At 36.1% G+C, this 16874-nt stretch overlaps 1 protein-coding gene across 4 annotated transcripts in view; it reads left to right on the top strand.

Annotated features, from left to right (window-relative positions):
• DNM1L (dynamin 1 like) overlaps positions 1 to 16874 on the top strand; it is a 40934-nt gene that overhangs the window by 16092 nt on the left and 7968 nt on the right. Inside the window, exons 3-17 of one of the 4 annotated variants that reach the window (XM_026119718.2) lie at positions 1180 to 1218; positions 2431 to 2477; positions 3094 to 3165; positions 3737 to 3823; positions 4703 to 4865; positions 6799 to 6919; positions 7569 to 7700; positions 7999 to 8205; positions 8423 to 8543; positions 9869 to 10024; positions 10217 to 10306; positions 11332 to 11424; positions 13048 to 13104; positions 14165 to 14242; positions 16149 to 16316. In XM_026119718.2, the coding sequence (XP_025975503.1) occupies positions 1180 to 1218; positions 2431 to 2477; positions 3094 to 3165; positions 3737 to 3823; positions 4703 to 4865; positions 6799 to 6919; positions 7569 to 7700; positions 7999 to 8205; positions 8423 to 8543; positions 9869 to 10024; positions 10217 to 10306; positions 11332 to 11424; positions 13048 to 13104; positions 14165 to 14242; positions 16149 to 16316 (1631 nt within the window). The remainder of the gene's footprint in view (positions 1 to 1179; positions 1219 to 2430; positions 2478 to 3093; positions 3166 to 3736; positions 3824 to 4702; positions 4866 to 6798; positions 6920 to 7568; positions 7701 to 7998; positions 8206 to 8422; positions 8544 to 9868; positions 10025 to 10216; positions 10307 to 11331; positions 11425 to 13047; positions 13105 to 14164; positions 14243 to 16148; positions 16317 to 16874) is intronic. The other 3 variants (XM_026119720.2, XM_026119719.2, XM_026119721.2) reach the window with 3 other exon arrangements.

Here is a 16874-nt window from a genome sequence, read left to right as displayed (position 1 = left end):
TCCATTTCTGAAAAGACGTAATGAGTAATATAATTTTGCAGATACTGTAGTTTCTTCATGATGAATGTGTCTTTTGCTTTATTTCCTTTGCACTGTAAATAAACTAAATCTGTTTAATAACCTGGCATTAATGAACTTTTTCATTTTGCCCTTTTTTCTGAGACTGATATGTAATTTTGCCTTTTTATCAACTGCCTCCTGATAATAGTTTCTTCATAGTTGATGTGCCTGTAGTTGTCTGTGCATTCTCAAAGAATAGTAAAGACAAGTCATCGTTTTTTTTCTTAATGGATCCAATCCATATATCCACTGAGGATAAAGCTTTGACTTATCCACCTGAGCAAGATATTAAAATTAACTGTCCAGATGTATTAGGCTTTTCAAGGTGATGAACTGATTCTTGGTGTGCTGCTTCCATTTTGTGCTGAATAGGTAAGTGCAGCAAAAAACCTTGTAATGAGTTTGTTTGGATTCTTGCCCCTCCATGGTGCTGTATGGGCATCACAGAAGAATATGGAGTTCTAAACTTGTGGACCGTTAATAGAATATTTTCATTTTTTGTAATGGGGTTTGCATAAGCAATTTTGAGAAAAGCAAAAGGTGAGAATAGTGTTAGTTGATGTTGTCTCTTCTTAAATCTGTCTCAGAATTATTATGATTGCTTTTTTTTGTCTGTGCAAATTTTTTTCAGTGTTAGAAAGATTGATGCAGAAACTTAGTTTTTTTTTTTTTCCAGTGCAGTAATATTACCTTTAGCGATATTAAAAATGCATTTGGTTTAAAGTCTTGTTCTTGCCATATATAAACTATGAGAAACATATTTCGTCAAGGAAGTTCAGCTTTGCAGAACTGAATGGTGCTGTTTTCTATGCTCAGGTAAAAATATTGTAAGCTGATGGAGTGAGATGAACAGCAATAATAGTCATCATCAAGTAAACTTTGTAGTGTGGAATATCTGATTAAGATGCATCATTATCTATCAGTGTTTAGTTAATATCTTACTGCCGTGTATATTGTTAGTATGTTACACATTCTCATTAATAGTAGAATAGCATGCACATCTGTCTGCATGCATCTGTGATCTTTGTAATACAATCTAGTACTGAAGGGTAAAGAATATGCTCTGTTAAATATGACAAATCTTAAACATCATTCAATGCTGTTTCTCTTTAACTGCAGACCCTGCTACATGGAAAAATCCAAGACACCTTTCTAAAGGTTGCCTTTATCCGCTTGCTTTTTCTCCCTACACATAAAGTGCATGCTTATATACACTAATCACATACATTTCATGCCACTTTATTGTTGATTATACTTTAGTTTTACACATTGGCTACTGTGTTGATTGATTATTTTGCTGAGTCTTGTGACCATGTTGATTTTTGGTTTTCTGACTGTGTTGCATTAGAATGAGATGATTTTGCTTTTCTTCTGTGTTGTTGCTGCTTCATATAACTTTCAGCATTTTTAATTCCCAAATCCTTTAAAAATCTGTATTGATAAATATCTTTTGGAAATTTAGTGACAGTGGGGAAAAAAGTTTTGAATGATGACTTAATTTTAGGTAAACAGTGTGGTTGTCAAATAACCAGATTTCTTGTAGACTGTTCTTCTGGAGTGGATTGCTGTATCAGGCAGTGGAGGAGAAACGATCAAGAATAAAAATTTGAAACTCAACATATCACTAAATACTTGGAAACCTAGTTGTGGAAGTGTGAATATCTTGCAGCCTGACTCAAACTGCTGTCTGCTCAATGAAGCAGGAATTGACAAAAGCTCCTTTGCTGTTTCTGGGTCTGCTCAAGTAGTCCCAAGTACTTCCCAGACATCAGTGGTGACTGACAACAGTTAAGATGTTTGGTTCTTGACAGATTTGGGAAGAGACATGTTTTCCTAAGACTTCGCTGTTAAGTGGAATACTTATGAATTTTCTGTCTGCTTGTTTTTGGTTTTACAGGTTTTTCTAACTTTTTCTTTCAGCTGCAATTTGATCTCACTTGCATGGAAAAAGAAAAGATGCTAAAAGCTGATCTATTTTTGCAGGGCTTTTTTTTTTTTTTTTTTTTTTTTTTTTTTTTTTTAGCTATTGCTAGTAATTATTTTATTTTCTGTTGCAATACAATATTTAAATGGACTAGACAGTTCCTGAAGAATGGTAGGATAGCTGATTGGCACAGTTTACTATTCAGATGGGCGTTGTATAAAAGAGTGACAGATTAAAAGGAGTAATGAGATACGTATGTTTAATGATAAGTATGAATGATAAATATATTTGTACTGAACTACTTAACATCTAGCAGTAGAAAGCAGACTGATTTTTCTCTTGCTGCTTGAAAAAAGCACCCTATACTTTTCAACAAACAGGTTCTTGGGAAAGTGTCATTGAAACATCTCTTTCCTCTTCCTCATGTGTCAATCCTTTGTTTTCAGAGATCAATGCTGAAGAGTGGGGTAAATTTCTTCACACCAAAAATAAGGTATGTTTACTCTTGTGGTGGAGTAGCAGTGTCATAAATACTTTATCATACATAATTTCAAATCTCTCTTCTATACAGTGCTAGAAATTCAAGACCTAGAGAGGAAGGTGGAGGGAAGCTGTGGAGGGGTAGCTCTGTGCTAACTTATTTTGGCTTGTTGGAAGGAGGACGGACTAGACAAGAATGGAAGAAGTCTGAAAGAGGATATTGTCCAAGTTCATTGCCCTCTTCCCAATGAGAAAGGGTTAAGGCTACGTTATGTATGTAAACTTCAAAGCATTACAACTTGATTAGAAATGGAATTAACGATTTGAAATTCTCTTAAGGTGAACACTTTCTACATTGTCTGACTTTGAGGTGATTATAAGCACTAGTAACTGCCATCCCACACTGCAATAAATTAAATAGCAAGATTTACCTTTCTTTAATTTGTTGTGTTGATGCTTCCCATTAGCATTAGGTTCAGTGTTATTAGTCATTCTTACTTTTTTTTTCACCTTCTATGTATGTAGTTACAGAATTTCTCACTGTGTGTTGGAGAAAAGAGCATTATTTTGCCAGATAAACAAGTGTATGCCATCTTTGATTTCCAATTTTTTTTTCTTCTGTACTTCAGGTCTATACAGATTTTGATGAAATTCGTCAGGAAATAGAAAATGAAACAGAGAGGATTACAGGAAGTAATAAGGTAAATGTTGAACTGTCTAACTTCACCCTGTTGTAGCTTCTCTTGTTGCTTAGAACTTTCTTAAACAGTCTTGGCAGCTGGAAATGAAAAGCATCGAACAATTCTATTGAAGAATGTAATGGTGCTGCTTGTCATGCAGAGATTTTTCACTCTGTTCTTGAGATAACATTGTCGCTTAAGCTACAAGAAAATGCAGAGATCTGGTGTTGCTCTACTTCAAAATTTTTGGAATAATCCTGTAAGAAGTAAACTCTGAGTTAAGCTTGCATATTTTCCACGGATAGGACTTTTTGTGTAAATTATAAAATCAGGTATTGTATTCTTGCACATGTATATGACTGCTGGAATGTAAAAGCTTTTGTGCATTTTATTGAGGGAAAAGCAGGGCTGTTTCTAAAGATGAAGGGATTATTTGACAGATGTGATTGGCTGTGTTTCTCACGAAGCAGGTGTAAGGGCATATGATGGAAGATGGTGTTTTTTAGTATAAAACTTAAGATTTTGGCTTTCTAGAGGGTGCAGTTAACTAATGCAGAACTGTAATTATTTTTTATTATTAACATATTCCTAGGGGATCAGTCCTGAACCTATTCACCTTAAGATTTTTTCATCTAATGTTGTAAATCTGACACTTGTGGATTTACCAGGAATGACGAAGGTAAGATTTGGAATGGTTCTCTTCTGTTTTGGTACACTCCTGGTTTCAAAACACTCTGTTTGCATGTTCACTCTTTGGCATTATCCTGTATTGTTAGATAAATATCCTTTAAGAAATGTAACTATATGTTGTTCCTCAGGTTAAGTCACTGATTATATAAATTTGAGATTTTACCATCTTCTGGTATAAGATTTGGATCTCTGATGCTATTCACTGTTAAGAGAGTTAGATTTGCTTAAGTTCTTTCCCTTTCTATACACAACTGAGGGATGAGAATTGTTGATAAAACAGCATTTTCTTTTTTCTTTTCTTTTTTTTTTTTTTAATAGAAGAGGTAGTACTCAGTTTCACAGCAGCACCTGCAAACAGATAGTCACTGACAAGTTTCAAAATGCTTTTCCCATTGCTTCTCTTAACAGAAGTTGCTAGGCATATTTTGCCTGAGAGGTTGTATAAATTGAGGATACAGTAGAAGAAATGTACAGGTTCTGTTTGTTCAGGTTTTATACTGAATAATATTCTGTGGCAAGATGACAAGATTACTTCTTCCACCCTTCTGCCTGCCCTTATACACACGCACATGCACGTACACATATATACCCCACTCTACCAGCTGAACAGGTGGTTTTTAGATGCTAAGTCTCTTTGATGTCAGTATCAAAACAAATAATATGACTTGATTCTCACTTTGCAAGAATGTTTTTGGCTTTGATACCTTTCAAGATCTTTCCTAATTTTTTCATGCTTATTTGCAAAGCAAGAACAGAAAGACTAGAAACCTTTATCTTACACTGTGGTATAACGCATAAACCTTCAATGAGTGGTCTCACGTGGGAGAAATGTATGATTTTGAACAGTTCTGGCGCTGTTTTTCTCTAGGTGCCTGTTGGTGATCAGCCTAAGGACATTGAACTTCAAATCAGAGAACTAATCCTTCAATTCATCAGTAACCCAAATTCAATTATTCTGGCAGTCACAGCTGCTAACACAGACATGGCCACTTCAGAAGCACTTAAAATTGCACGGGAGGTGGATCCAGATGGTAAGCTGAAAATAAAACTGGAACCTGTAATTCAAGTTGTTGAGTTTTTCTTTTTTAAATTAAATCCTAAAATAAAAACTAAAGTTGTCTGGGAAAAAAGTAGTGGAGGGGGATGGAGGGGGACAGGACACCAAAATGTCACTGCATTTCCTAGAAAACACAGCTATTATATTTGGGTAAAGATACCCTGCTGCAGTCTGTGCAGTTCAGAAGCTATTGAGAATGCTGTGATGGATTAATATCTAAGGGCCTTCTGGCTTACAAACAGACCAGATAACTATTTTAATAGTCAAGTGAGCCACTTCTGTTTCTAGAGCTATGGCATTATAGAATGCTGGGAGGGGGGGGGTTTGAGATTTTTAGATGGCTTACAGTAGTCTGTTAGGATGACTTCGTGCTTTACTCCTTCAGTATTGTTTCTCTTAGAAGAGAAAATATGCAGCCCTGCAACTAGTAATTGACTGTTTAGCTGTTAGTTTAGTGACTTTTAGTAAGAGAAAGTAAAAATCAATGTCTTCAGTCAGAATCTGTTGTGATTATGCTGCATTTGTTTGGCAGAGCTTACTGATTTAATTTAACCTAAGAAGAGGATTATCATTTTATATTTACCTAATGACTTTGAAACAGATCCTAAGCTACTGTATATCTGCTTCTTGCCTGTGAAAAGTATTATCTGTACCATTTACTAATAAATAGTGTATGATTTGAAAGAATATGGAAATGTATACTCTGAACATAGTTATACTGAAATTTAGGCTAAAGTATAGTGTTAGTACACTATGCCCTCAAATTGTTCTCCCCATAGGGTGTAACATTTTTTTTCTGTTTTCAAACTCCCTGTCTCTGGCTAAGCCTTTACGGGCTCCACAGCCATGTAACCTAGAGGGAGAACCTCTTCTCCTGGCAGTCTCCTCAGTCAGATTGTTCTGTTTCAAGGCAGCAGACGGTCTCCTAATTACTCCTGTAAAATGATCAGCTGTGACTTCTGGATCATTTCCCAAAATTCTAAACCTCAAAGGCCTGGAGTCACAGTTCATGTTACAGGTTTTGTAGAAATAATCAAGAAGCTTCAGGAGACAACTGCCTACTGACTTCACTGAGGTATCAATTTATTTTAGACTTGAAAGGCATGTTTTATTTTGAAGAAAATGTTTTTGCCATTTTTTTCAGACTCGAGCCTGGGAAATATTATGGTCCCAGGCAAACCTTGTGCATGTTAATCTACCTGTTTAGATACCCAATATTTACCTATTTAATCAGTTTTTGGGGTCCTTTTTTCCTCCACAGTGTTTGATATAAAGTGCTTATTTTCATTTGGAAAACATCATGTACTTGGGGAAAAATCGTTTTAGCAAAATGAATCCTTTACTGCTTTTACAGTAGATGGCTTTCAAGCTGTTCAGACTCTTGGGACTGTTTCAGCTATGTATTTGATGCATGATGCTGGAAATGGTCTGGTTGACTCCTCTGGCAGCTTCTCTTGTACTGATGATATTTCAAATATACTTCTAAACATGTTGCCATTACACCTAGTCCTGCATGTATCATAAGAATATATTTGGTCTGCTCACACTTACGAGTCCCTTGCCTGCTTTACTTAGTCTTCTCCATGAGTACTTGTAACTCCTGTAACCTCATATAATGTGCCAAAATGGTTGTTGCAATTGGTAGGGGCAGTAATTTTGAACTGAATGATAGCAAACCTTTTTCTTTAACCAGATCTGTGTGGGGGACAGTACCTGCCAAATATCTTACACTTTTGTTAATAAATGGCTCCATACAGACTAATACCACATGTTCTTGCACTGGTTTTTGCTGGTTTGCCCTGTTGTACTTGGTGTAGTTGTTTGAGGAACTTCTTGAATGATGAGCTTTAGCTACCCTGATCAGGGCAGAATATTGCCATATGTGAGTTTTCCTTTTGTTCTAATAGGTCGAAGAACACTTGCTGTTATCACAAAGCTGGATCTCATGGATGCTGGCACTGATGCTATGGATGTGCTCATGGGAAGAGTGATTCCAGTAAAACTTGGCATCATTGGAGTAGTGAACAGGTTTGTGTGGGCACGCTAATCCTATTTTTAAGAATGTGTGTTAATATGAAGTAATGCTTTGGGCTCTTCTAACCACAGATATGGGTTTAAGAATAAGACTTCTGAATAACTTCTGAAATAAACTTCTGAAATAAGCAAGCAAGAAGCTTGCTGCTCACTTTTGACAAGCTTGAGTGTTCTTCTTCTAGTCAGCTAACTGTTAATTTAGAAAGGAATAGGGACAGTTGAGGTAAAAGAACTGTAGTGTCATTTCATATTTCTAGTACCATTTTTTGGTTTGGATGCTTCTGGTCAGCTGTTCATATTAGCGCTGATCCAGTAGAGATCTTGTACATGAGTGCTAATCTAGCGCTAACTGCCTATGGCTTTAGTACTCTTCATTTTGCTTCTTGCATTAGATAGGTCAAATCTCATGCAGTTTTGATAGAAGTGTTTGCTTAGGCTATGGGTGGCTGCTACCCATACTGTTTTGCTGGCTATAGTCCATGGAGCAACAACCAATAGCGTCTTTATTGCCTAAGGAAGATGAGTTAACGTTTGTAATGCAAAAACCAACTGTTCACGTGTCCTGTCAGGAAAAAAAAAAAAGTGTAGACTATTTTTACTTTGCCTCTATTAACTAGCAAATAACTCTGCTTTTTAACTTCAGGAGTCAGTTGGATATTAACAATAAGAAGAGTGTAGCTGATTCTATCCGTGATGAGTACGGTTTTCTTCAGAAGAAGTATCCTTCCCTAGCCAATCGAAATGGAACCAAGTATCTTGCCAGAACACTGAATAGGTATTATGTATTATGTAAAACGAACTAAATGTGTATTTTTAAAGATACTTTAAGGTATAAATTGGTGTGTTAGAAACATGTGCGAACACATTTTTACCTCCCCTTTTTCTTTTGGTGCTGTGCAGTGAAACACACGGAAAGCACTATTTAGTTCCAAATTCAATTTCTGAATCTACGGTAATTTTCCTGAGTAAACATTTTCCTTTTGTGATTTTGTTTCTTCTGTGTTTCAGTGGAGATGGTAAAGCTGAAAGTTCTCCTCCCTTATCACAAAGAACTGTTTTCTCTCTATTTTTAGACTACTCATGCATCATATCAGAGACTGCTTGCCAGAACTGAAAACTAGAATAAATGTTTTAGCTGCTCAGTATCAGTCTCTGCTAAACAGCTATGGGGAACCTGTTGAAGACAAAAGTGCCACTTTATTACAGCTTATTACCAAATTTGCCACAGAATATTGTAACACTATTGAAGGAACAGCAAAATACATCGAGACTTCGGAGCTGTAAGTACCAAATGGTTTTCTAGAATATTGACTGTGCAGTTAGACTGTGACCCAGTGGCTCTTGCTGGCTTATATTGGCAATAGTACTACAGCAGAGAATAAGATGTTCTGAAAGTCCTGCTTTCCTGAAGAATGGTTGAATCCGAGTGACTGTAAAAGTGTTTGCAGTTAGGGTTTGTTTCTTGTTTGCTATTCAGTTGCTATTTTATTCTTTCAGATGTGGTGGAGCCAGAATCTGTTACATCTTTCATGAGACCTTTGGACGAACCTTGGAATCTGTTGACCCACTAGGTGGCCTTAACACTATTGATATTCTGACTGCCATTAGAAATGCTACTGTGAGTCTTCCTCTGTATGTCTAAGTGTCGTTCCTATATATTGGATATGAAATGAGGCTTCAATAGATTTGTGCTGCTTCAGGCCTGTTATACTCTGAATCAATGACTTCAGCTGAAAGAATACCAAATAGACTGAAACCTGCTTTTCAGTGTTTTAAGTGGAAAAAAGTAATCTACAAGTATACAGCCATTATCAGATATGGAATGATTTTAGGTGAACACCTTATATCTAATTACTAGTGTTTAGAGGCTGAAATGAAGCTCAGGCAAAGCTCTGGCAACCCTATTCTGGAGCTATTATATGTTAGAGAAAGGGTGATGAAAGACTGCCTCTGCGCTTATTTTGCATTAAAAATTTCTATTAGTTAAGAAGATTCAGTCTGAGATGGATGGGCTAGAACACATTCAGATATTTTCATTCTATATAACAGACAGAACTATGTAAAGGTTCAGTGTTTACGTGACAGATCGTGTTTCTTGTGAATATGGGGATTGGTGTAGCTAAGTTAACGGAGCAAGTTCTCTTTTAAAATTTGCAGTATATAGAATGTTCATTTGTTCGAACCTGGCCTTGGACATCAAACATACAAGTCTACTTCTGTACCCTGTTCACTGGGTACAGACAGACAAGCAGATTTCTGCATGGTCAGTAACTGTGTGTCACATCTTTATGTTTCTAAAGCTCATGTGGGAGATTTAATTTCCTTTTTTTTTTTTTTTTTTTTTTTTATTTTTTTTTTATTCCAGGTAAATATGTCCCATATATAGCTAAGCATCGGTCTGTAGGTCAGAAATGAAATTATGCCAAACACTATAAATCAGAGCTACTGTATTATGATTATATTTAACAGAAAGCCAGCTACCTTGCAGTAAGAAATGCAGGCCCAGCACTGCCAGATGATGATAACTTTTCTCTATCTGAAGTTAGGAAGAGAATGTCTTTGTCTGTATAATAAAATTAATTTAAATTTGTATCTACAAATCTGAAATGTTTAAATGAATTTTGAGCTCCTAATTGTAAGCCTAGATTGATATTAGTCCATGGAAATCTTATAGATACTACAAGCACACTGTTAATCGTTACTTAACACAGTTTGTTTTAAGAGTAATAACTTCTGAATTTTAGTCTATAAAGCTTTATATATTTAAATACTCCTGTAACATGTTTTAGTCTTAAATTGACAAGACCTGTTCTGAGTTTTCTTTCGTGTGCAAACATTGTAAACTGACTTATTGTGGGCTTCATCAGCTACTGCTTCTTATAAATGTATGTTGTTTTAATACACGCTATAACAGCCTTCCCCTGCCCTCTGCTTTTGAACTAGGGTCCCCGTCCTGCCTTGTTTGTTCCTGAAGTTTCATTTGAATTGCTGGTAAAAAGGCAAATCAAACGTTTAGAAGAGCCTAGCTTGCGCTGTGTGGAGCTGGTTCATGAAGAAATGCAGAGGATTATCCAGCATTGTAGCAATTACAGTACACAGGTAAAAAAAAAAGGATGCTTAAGAATGCTACAGGGATTTTTAATTATTTTTTTTTTAATAGATTTGAACTTACCGAAAGCTGAACTAAAGAAATCTGGCTCCTGCTTGTCAGATTCGACTTGGTAATTTCACTTAACTTACTTTCCTCAAAACTTCTGAAAGTCTCATCAGTAAATTTTTGCTTTGTTTTAGGAATTATTGAGGTTTCCTAAGTTACATGATGCCATAGTTGAAGTAGTGACCTGTCTTCTGCGTAGAAGACTTCCAGTCACAAATGAAATGGTAATTTTCCATTTGCTATAATTTTGCTGGAAAATGTTTGTTTTCTGTATTCTGTCCTGATACTTCTGTTTGCTGTGTAGTGTGGGGAACCCAAAATATTAAAGGAGTCTTAACACATTCTTTAAATAGCTAGCTATTTAATACCTACAATTCTTGAAGCTTCTAATATCTATGGTATTAGAAGATAGATACTTAAAGGGGATTGGAGGAACGGTCTTCAGCTTGTTGTTCCCTATGTTTCAATTTCTAAAGAAGGTTTTTACTAACAACTTGTATTTAATACCTGCTAGCCTCCTGCTGTAGGTATATATCCCTCCCCCTGTAATTGAAGCTATGTATTTCCTATAGAGTTAGGGATGCAATGAAGAAAACTAAATTACAGTCCTCACTCTGTGTGTTCCAGAGATACTACCTTACGTAAAATATTGATGTCATTTGTAATGCTGTTCAGCTGATGGGAACCAAAAATTCAGCTTGCTGGCTTTGTGTAAAAATGTTTTAATGTGAAAGACTGGTGTCTGCTTTGGGCGACTTATAGGGGAGAGAGCAAAGCGCTTGAGTCATTGAGTCTGTACATGTCTGTATGTCTGATGTGAAAAGTAAACAAAAATTGATCTGTATGCTCACCATCCCAGATATCTTCACTGATGAAGCCATCTCTTACTAGTTCAAATGTGGCCAGTGGCTTGTGACTAAAGGTTGATTATATAGTTTCATATGGAAGACTGATCAAATTGCTGAATTTTGTTCATTCCTTGCTGGAGGCTGGTTAGTTTGATAAAACTAAGAAGTTAAATTGACATAACATCCAAGAGAACTGAAAGTTTGAATGCATCACAATAAATGAATTGCCTTCTTGCCTCCAGAGGTCTTCTGGATCAGATATTTAATGTCTTTGCGGCAGTAAGAACAGAGCCTTTTACTATGGATAGTTGTATTATGCTTTCTAGCTTTGTCAGTTCATTGTTCTTCACTAGCATTAGGTTTACTCACTGAATTCAGAACTGAATGGTATTGCGTTGCAGGTTCATAATTTGGTCGCCATTGAGTTAGCCTATATCAATACGAAACATCCAGACTTTGCTGATGCCTGTGGGTTAATGAATAACAACATAGAGGTAAGAAAATACGTCCTCTTAAAAGTGAACTCCATATGCATATCTAAAATTTGGATATGTTGAAAGGTTTTCCATGATTATGGATCACATCTTTGTTGTATCTGTCTTGTCTTTTACTTACTTCAAGCAAGAGCCTAAATAATTGGTAAAAGAACAAATTTTTTACTTTTTTTTCTTTAAACCATGGCTCTGCATTCTGAAGTATAAAAACATGATATATTACAAATATGGTGTATACTCTTATCTTGTAATCAGTCTATTTGTTAGATTAAAACTCACATATTATGTTCAGGACTAGTGGCAGATATTTCACTGAAAACAATTCTACCTGTATTTCTCTCTGGAAAATAAGATAGGCACCTAAGTGAGAACTGGCTATTAAATGAAATTTTTGGAGGAGAAATTTTAGATAGTGGTCAAATACTGTTTAATGTTTACTTTACTGCATGTTGTCTCTGGCAGAACACATAAACAGCTATGATGTTTCTCTCATTCACAAAATAATAATACGACTCATTTTTCCTCTGTTTAGCTTCTAATTTCTGCTTCTCCCTGGTACTGTTCTTAAAGCTCTGTATTGCCACGCCTCAGTCTCCCCAAATCAATTTTCTGCACCATTCTCCCATTAGCCTTTTACAATTTCAGTAGCCTGCTTTTCAAGCCCAGCTTTGATTTACTAATCTCTATTGCTGCCATCACCCTATAGAGGCAGTTGTTCCAGAACTGTGCTGCTCAGTCTGTCTTGCTCTGTCTGGCTTGGTAATTTCCTTTGCTTATCTAGCATGTTTTTTCATAGTAGCACACTTTTTAAAATGCTTACGTTCTCATTTCTGCTCTTTAATTATATCATCTTTCTTTATATAAAAACTTTGTATCAATTGGTTATGTGATTGAATTTGCCTTGGTAGACTTTTTTGACTTGGTAGGCTGTTTGGGAACAATGTCTGCCCAAGCTGTTATGAGTCCAAAAATTAGAACTTTGTGAAGCTGAACATACGAGATCATTCTGTTATCATGTGTTACATAAATTAGTTCTTTCCCAACATCATCTTGAACAGGACACTGGAATTTTTGAAGAAACAAAGCATGTAGAACATTTTAGCCTTATTCAGTAAAGGATCAGTTTTTAACTTCAAGAAAAAAAAAATCCTGTCTTTGTTTATCTTGATTGCTTCAAATTCTGTTTTGTTACATAGTGAATGCTGCCTCCTCCTTCAGCTTTTGGGGCTAATCATAGTTAACCCAGATGTATATGGAATCAAATCCTGACAGATTACTTCATAAATGTAATACTATATGAGAGCTGTAGGGAGTTTACTATCAGCCAAACTGTGTAGCTTTTATCTTGTCTTTGAAAGGCTCCAGAATGATTCTGGAGAATGTTGCAAAAAATTTTGCAGAAGGTTTTATATTGCAAATTTACTTTTGATCAGGTAATCCTTCAGAATAGGTTTATCCAAGTAATTGAGGCTTTCATAGCATCACAATATGGCTACATGATACTGGATTAGATGAGACTATTAGTTTTGGCTCTAAAATCCCAGTCATCTGTAATATGAATGTCGCATGCGTGCTGATAGAGAATAATACATAATTGAGGTCTTGCCGACTTTTTTTTTAAAGGAGCAAAGGCGTAACAGGTTAGCCCGGGAATTGCCTTCTGCTGTGCCACGAGACAAGGTGAGTGAATGTTGATTTTTATTTATTCATTTTAAGTTTAATGCATTCTTCTTTGATCTGATCTAAATACTGGGAGCCATGCTGCCCTAGTAACTGTCTTGGGAGCTTCCAGGTATTGATTTCTTTCAATTTTCTAAAATAGAAGTGGAATGTTATTTTTCTTCTAAAGATGCAGGTTTGGCAGGTTTTAAATCAGAAATATTTGAAGACTTCCCAATGAAGTTATTTTATAGTAATTATTTGGATGTCATCTCAGGTGAGGCTTTAAATGCTTACAGGTGTTAAAGATGGAGTTTGAACTTAAGTTACTCTTAAGACTGCAGTTTAGTGCAGATTTGCTTTCTTTGGGAGAAGATGGTGGAGCTGAAATTTTTAAATCCAGTTATGTATTTTGTCTCTTGAGCTTGGTTTGATTTACATGGTTTTGGGGATTAGTTCAGTGACAAGTAAGTACATGGGCGGAAGAATTAACTGTAATAAAAATGTTGCCTCTTTGTGGAAAAGGACAGTTGGACAATCTGTTGGAATTTTAGAGAGTTATGTATTTGATATTCTGTGAAGTATGTAGAATCCAAATCTACAGAATATAGTTTAAGCTTATCACAAGTTGTGCAGGAGTTAATACAGCTGGTATAAATCAGTTCATTAAGTTTGTAAGCTTAAAAAGTGAGACAAAGTGCCGGAATAGACCTAATATTATTGCCTTTAATTGGTAGAAGCTAGTTGATGGTGAACTGGGAATGTAAGGTAGCTATCCAGAGATTGTTTTCTGTGCTGTTTAATCCTTCTTTTTATTGACTTCTGTAGGAAGAAAAGTTTACATCATCAGCCTAGTAGTTGAAATGAAACTGAAGGCCAGATAAGCCAGAAGTCTTTTAACTTTGAAATGCTTTCTTTTTCTGCTCATATTACTATGTTGCTTGCAAATCCAAAATCTTTTTTTTCTGAGTTTTTAAAGATGCTATTAGGCAAAAGTGCATGTAACTGCTAGGTAGATTTGGTGGTCTTCAGTTGATTTTTTGTTTTGTTTTTTTTTCCTCTGCATTTTTACCTTCTTTAGTCTACTAAAGCTCCAGGTGCATTGACACCTGCCTCCCAGGAGACTGTTACTGCTGCTTCTGCAGAGGCTGATGGCAAGGTCTGTTTTGATTCTTTTTTCCTATAAGCACGGCATGCACATCTATGTTGTGGTGCACCTTAGATACTATGGAAAACAGTTTGTATTTAGTGCTTTGTCACTGACACAGCATGTTCTGTGTCCTTTGGATTGTATGTCCTATAAGATGTAGACCACCTGGCATTATTCATCTTAATATGTACAGTGGCAGATAAAGATCTATGTACCATTCAGTGGCAAAGTCGCTACTTTGTGTTTGAACTCTTGGTTGCAATATATTATCATGCAAGTGTCCAGAGGCATAATTTGCCTCAAATCGTAGTTGGCAGGTTTTTGTGGTGAAACAGTGTTGTAATCAAATTTTCAGCATGGTTGTTAAACTGCATGTTTTTAATGTGTTGACAGTTAAAGAAGGAGAACAGAAGATAAACTAAAAATGGGAGTTTCCTGCTTCCTGCAGGGAATCTTTACAGGCTTTGTTCAAACTGAACCTCCCTTCTATTGTCTTGCATAATCCCTGCAATCCTTGGTTTACTGCAGTTTTTAATGAACTTTTTCATGTGCACGGTTCAGCTGAGTTTCCTCCTTATATGTAACCCATTGTATTCTATTTGCCATGTTTTGTTTCTTGCTCTTTTTAGACCCAAGATCAATTTATAGTGGTCACTTAATTATAAGCACAATAGATAAGTTTGGCTTCTTTCCCCCATTCCTGAAACAAGATGTAAGTTGTAGTAGTAGTTCAGAGCCTTTAATGACCAGTGGTGGATTTACAGTGTTTCTTTTTAAACAGCAAGAGATTTTACAGTACAGTAATAAACAGAACGGATACTAGATTTATTGAGAGGTACAAAGTCAGAATTGCTGATGTTCCACATCAAAATAAAGTCTCTTATACTAATATGGCTTATGTTGAATACCACTTATTAATACTTCTTTTGTCCTGTGAGTCCTAATTTGGAAGAGCTGGGTGTTATGTCCTCTTCTCAGGAGAACAACTGAATCATTCTTTCCCTGGAATGAAAAAGGGCACTTTTCAGAAACTCTGCTTTTTTCTTCACTTCCAGAGGATGGAGACTTTTGTTTTCTTTTGATTTGGTACAAAAAGTCATCTCTAATTTGATGGCTGGCAGCACAAATGTGTTTGTAGCTTTGGTAGCTGAAAACATAAATGTGCATATTTTTTAGCTGTTACTTCAATAGAAGCCGAAGTTTCTTATAATAAAATACCAAAGAATTTAAGTGAATTCAAGTCTTCCAAGAGCTGTGGTGTTCTTTAAAACAGGCTTGCAGAATGATCCTGATTGTACAGGTTGCACTGCTCCAAGAACATACGGTAAAAGTGGCAAAAGTCAAATGATTTAGGAACACGAATCTGTATTTCAGAAGTGATCTAGACCCTTAAAAAACCAGGAGAGCTTGTGTCTCTGAGGAATTTCATACCATTATTAGGAAGAATGAGTTTAAAAAGCTTTCATTTTACTGGTACTTTCTGTCTGCTCTTGTTTGTATATACGAATTCCTTTTACTGGGTTAGTTTATATTGTTTCGGAAATAGAATAAGCAGAGGCTAACAAGATGACTGGTGCTGTAATAGAATAATAGCATTTGAACTCCACTAGCCTTACATGATTTTGATGGGACTTGTTTTGTGAAATGTCAAGTTCGTTCTTGAGAATTGGAACAAAAAAATGTCTGTAAGCTTACACTGTTTAATGGATTGAAGGTGTTTAAGCTGCTTCCCAAAGGGAGAACAAAGGTAGAGAATGTGAAGAATAGAATGAAGAGAGGGAACATATGTATGATTTTTTTTTTTTAAGTGAGGCTTGCTTACATATAGCTCAGAGATGGTAGACTTGATCAGAGATTGCTTTGCAGTGCCTGAGTTCTGACTCTCCAATGTCTCTTCATTGTGCTGTTTGTGCAGGCTGCCCCTGGAGTGGGAGATGTGTCCCAAGAGGCTGGAACAGGTAACTGGAGAGGAATGCTGAAACCCTCAAAAGCAGAAGAGGTATCAGCAGAGGAAAAATCCAAATCAGCTGCAGCCCTACCTGCTAGTCCTCAAAAAGGGCATGCTGTAAACCTACTAGATGTGGTGAGTCATGAAAAATAGATGCCTCTTCTTTGGAGTTTAGGCTGGGGAAAGAAAATTTGTGAATTCCAGATTCTTGTGACTTTGCTACTAATATTTGATATCTCTGTAAATAATTAGCATTATAGGGACAAGGAGCTCCAGCCTCTCTCCTTGCCTTCTGCTGCCCAGTCCTTCCTTTTCTTTTTTTTTTTTTCTCCTCCAGTTTCAGCCTATGACTTGTGTAACTGGCTTCCTTTCACAAATCCCTACACAAGTGCACTCCTTGTCTAGATTGCTCTTTCCACATTAGTAAATCTCGGCTCATGCCTCAACTTAGATGCCTGCTTGTCTTTGCTGAAGCTGGCATTTTTGATGTTAAAGAATCATTAAAAACAAGAGCCAATTAGTGAAAATAGATGATTTCTTTTAACTCTTTGGCGATCTTGTTTCCTTTAGTAACCTTTAAAAAAAACTTGTGATAGTGCCCTCTGGCATCTCAGTTTCAAAGCTCTGGATTTTGAGGTTTCTTGTCTCTAATTTGATTTCTGAAGAATAGAGATTTGCTGCAAGACAGGTTAC

The sequence above is a fragment of the Dromaius novaehollandiae genome, chromosome 1 (assembly GCF_036370855.1).
Source record: "Dromaius novaehollandiae isolate bDroNov1 chromosome 1, bDroNov1.hap1, whole genome shotgun sequence".
Classification (NCBI taxonomy): Eukaryota; Metazoa; Chordata; class Aves; order Casuariiformes; family Dromaiidae; genus Dromaius; species Dromaius novaehollandiae.
This window is presented reverse-complemented; position numbering and strand designations above follow the sequence as displayed.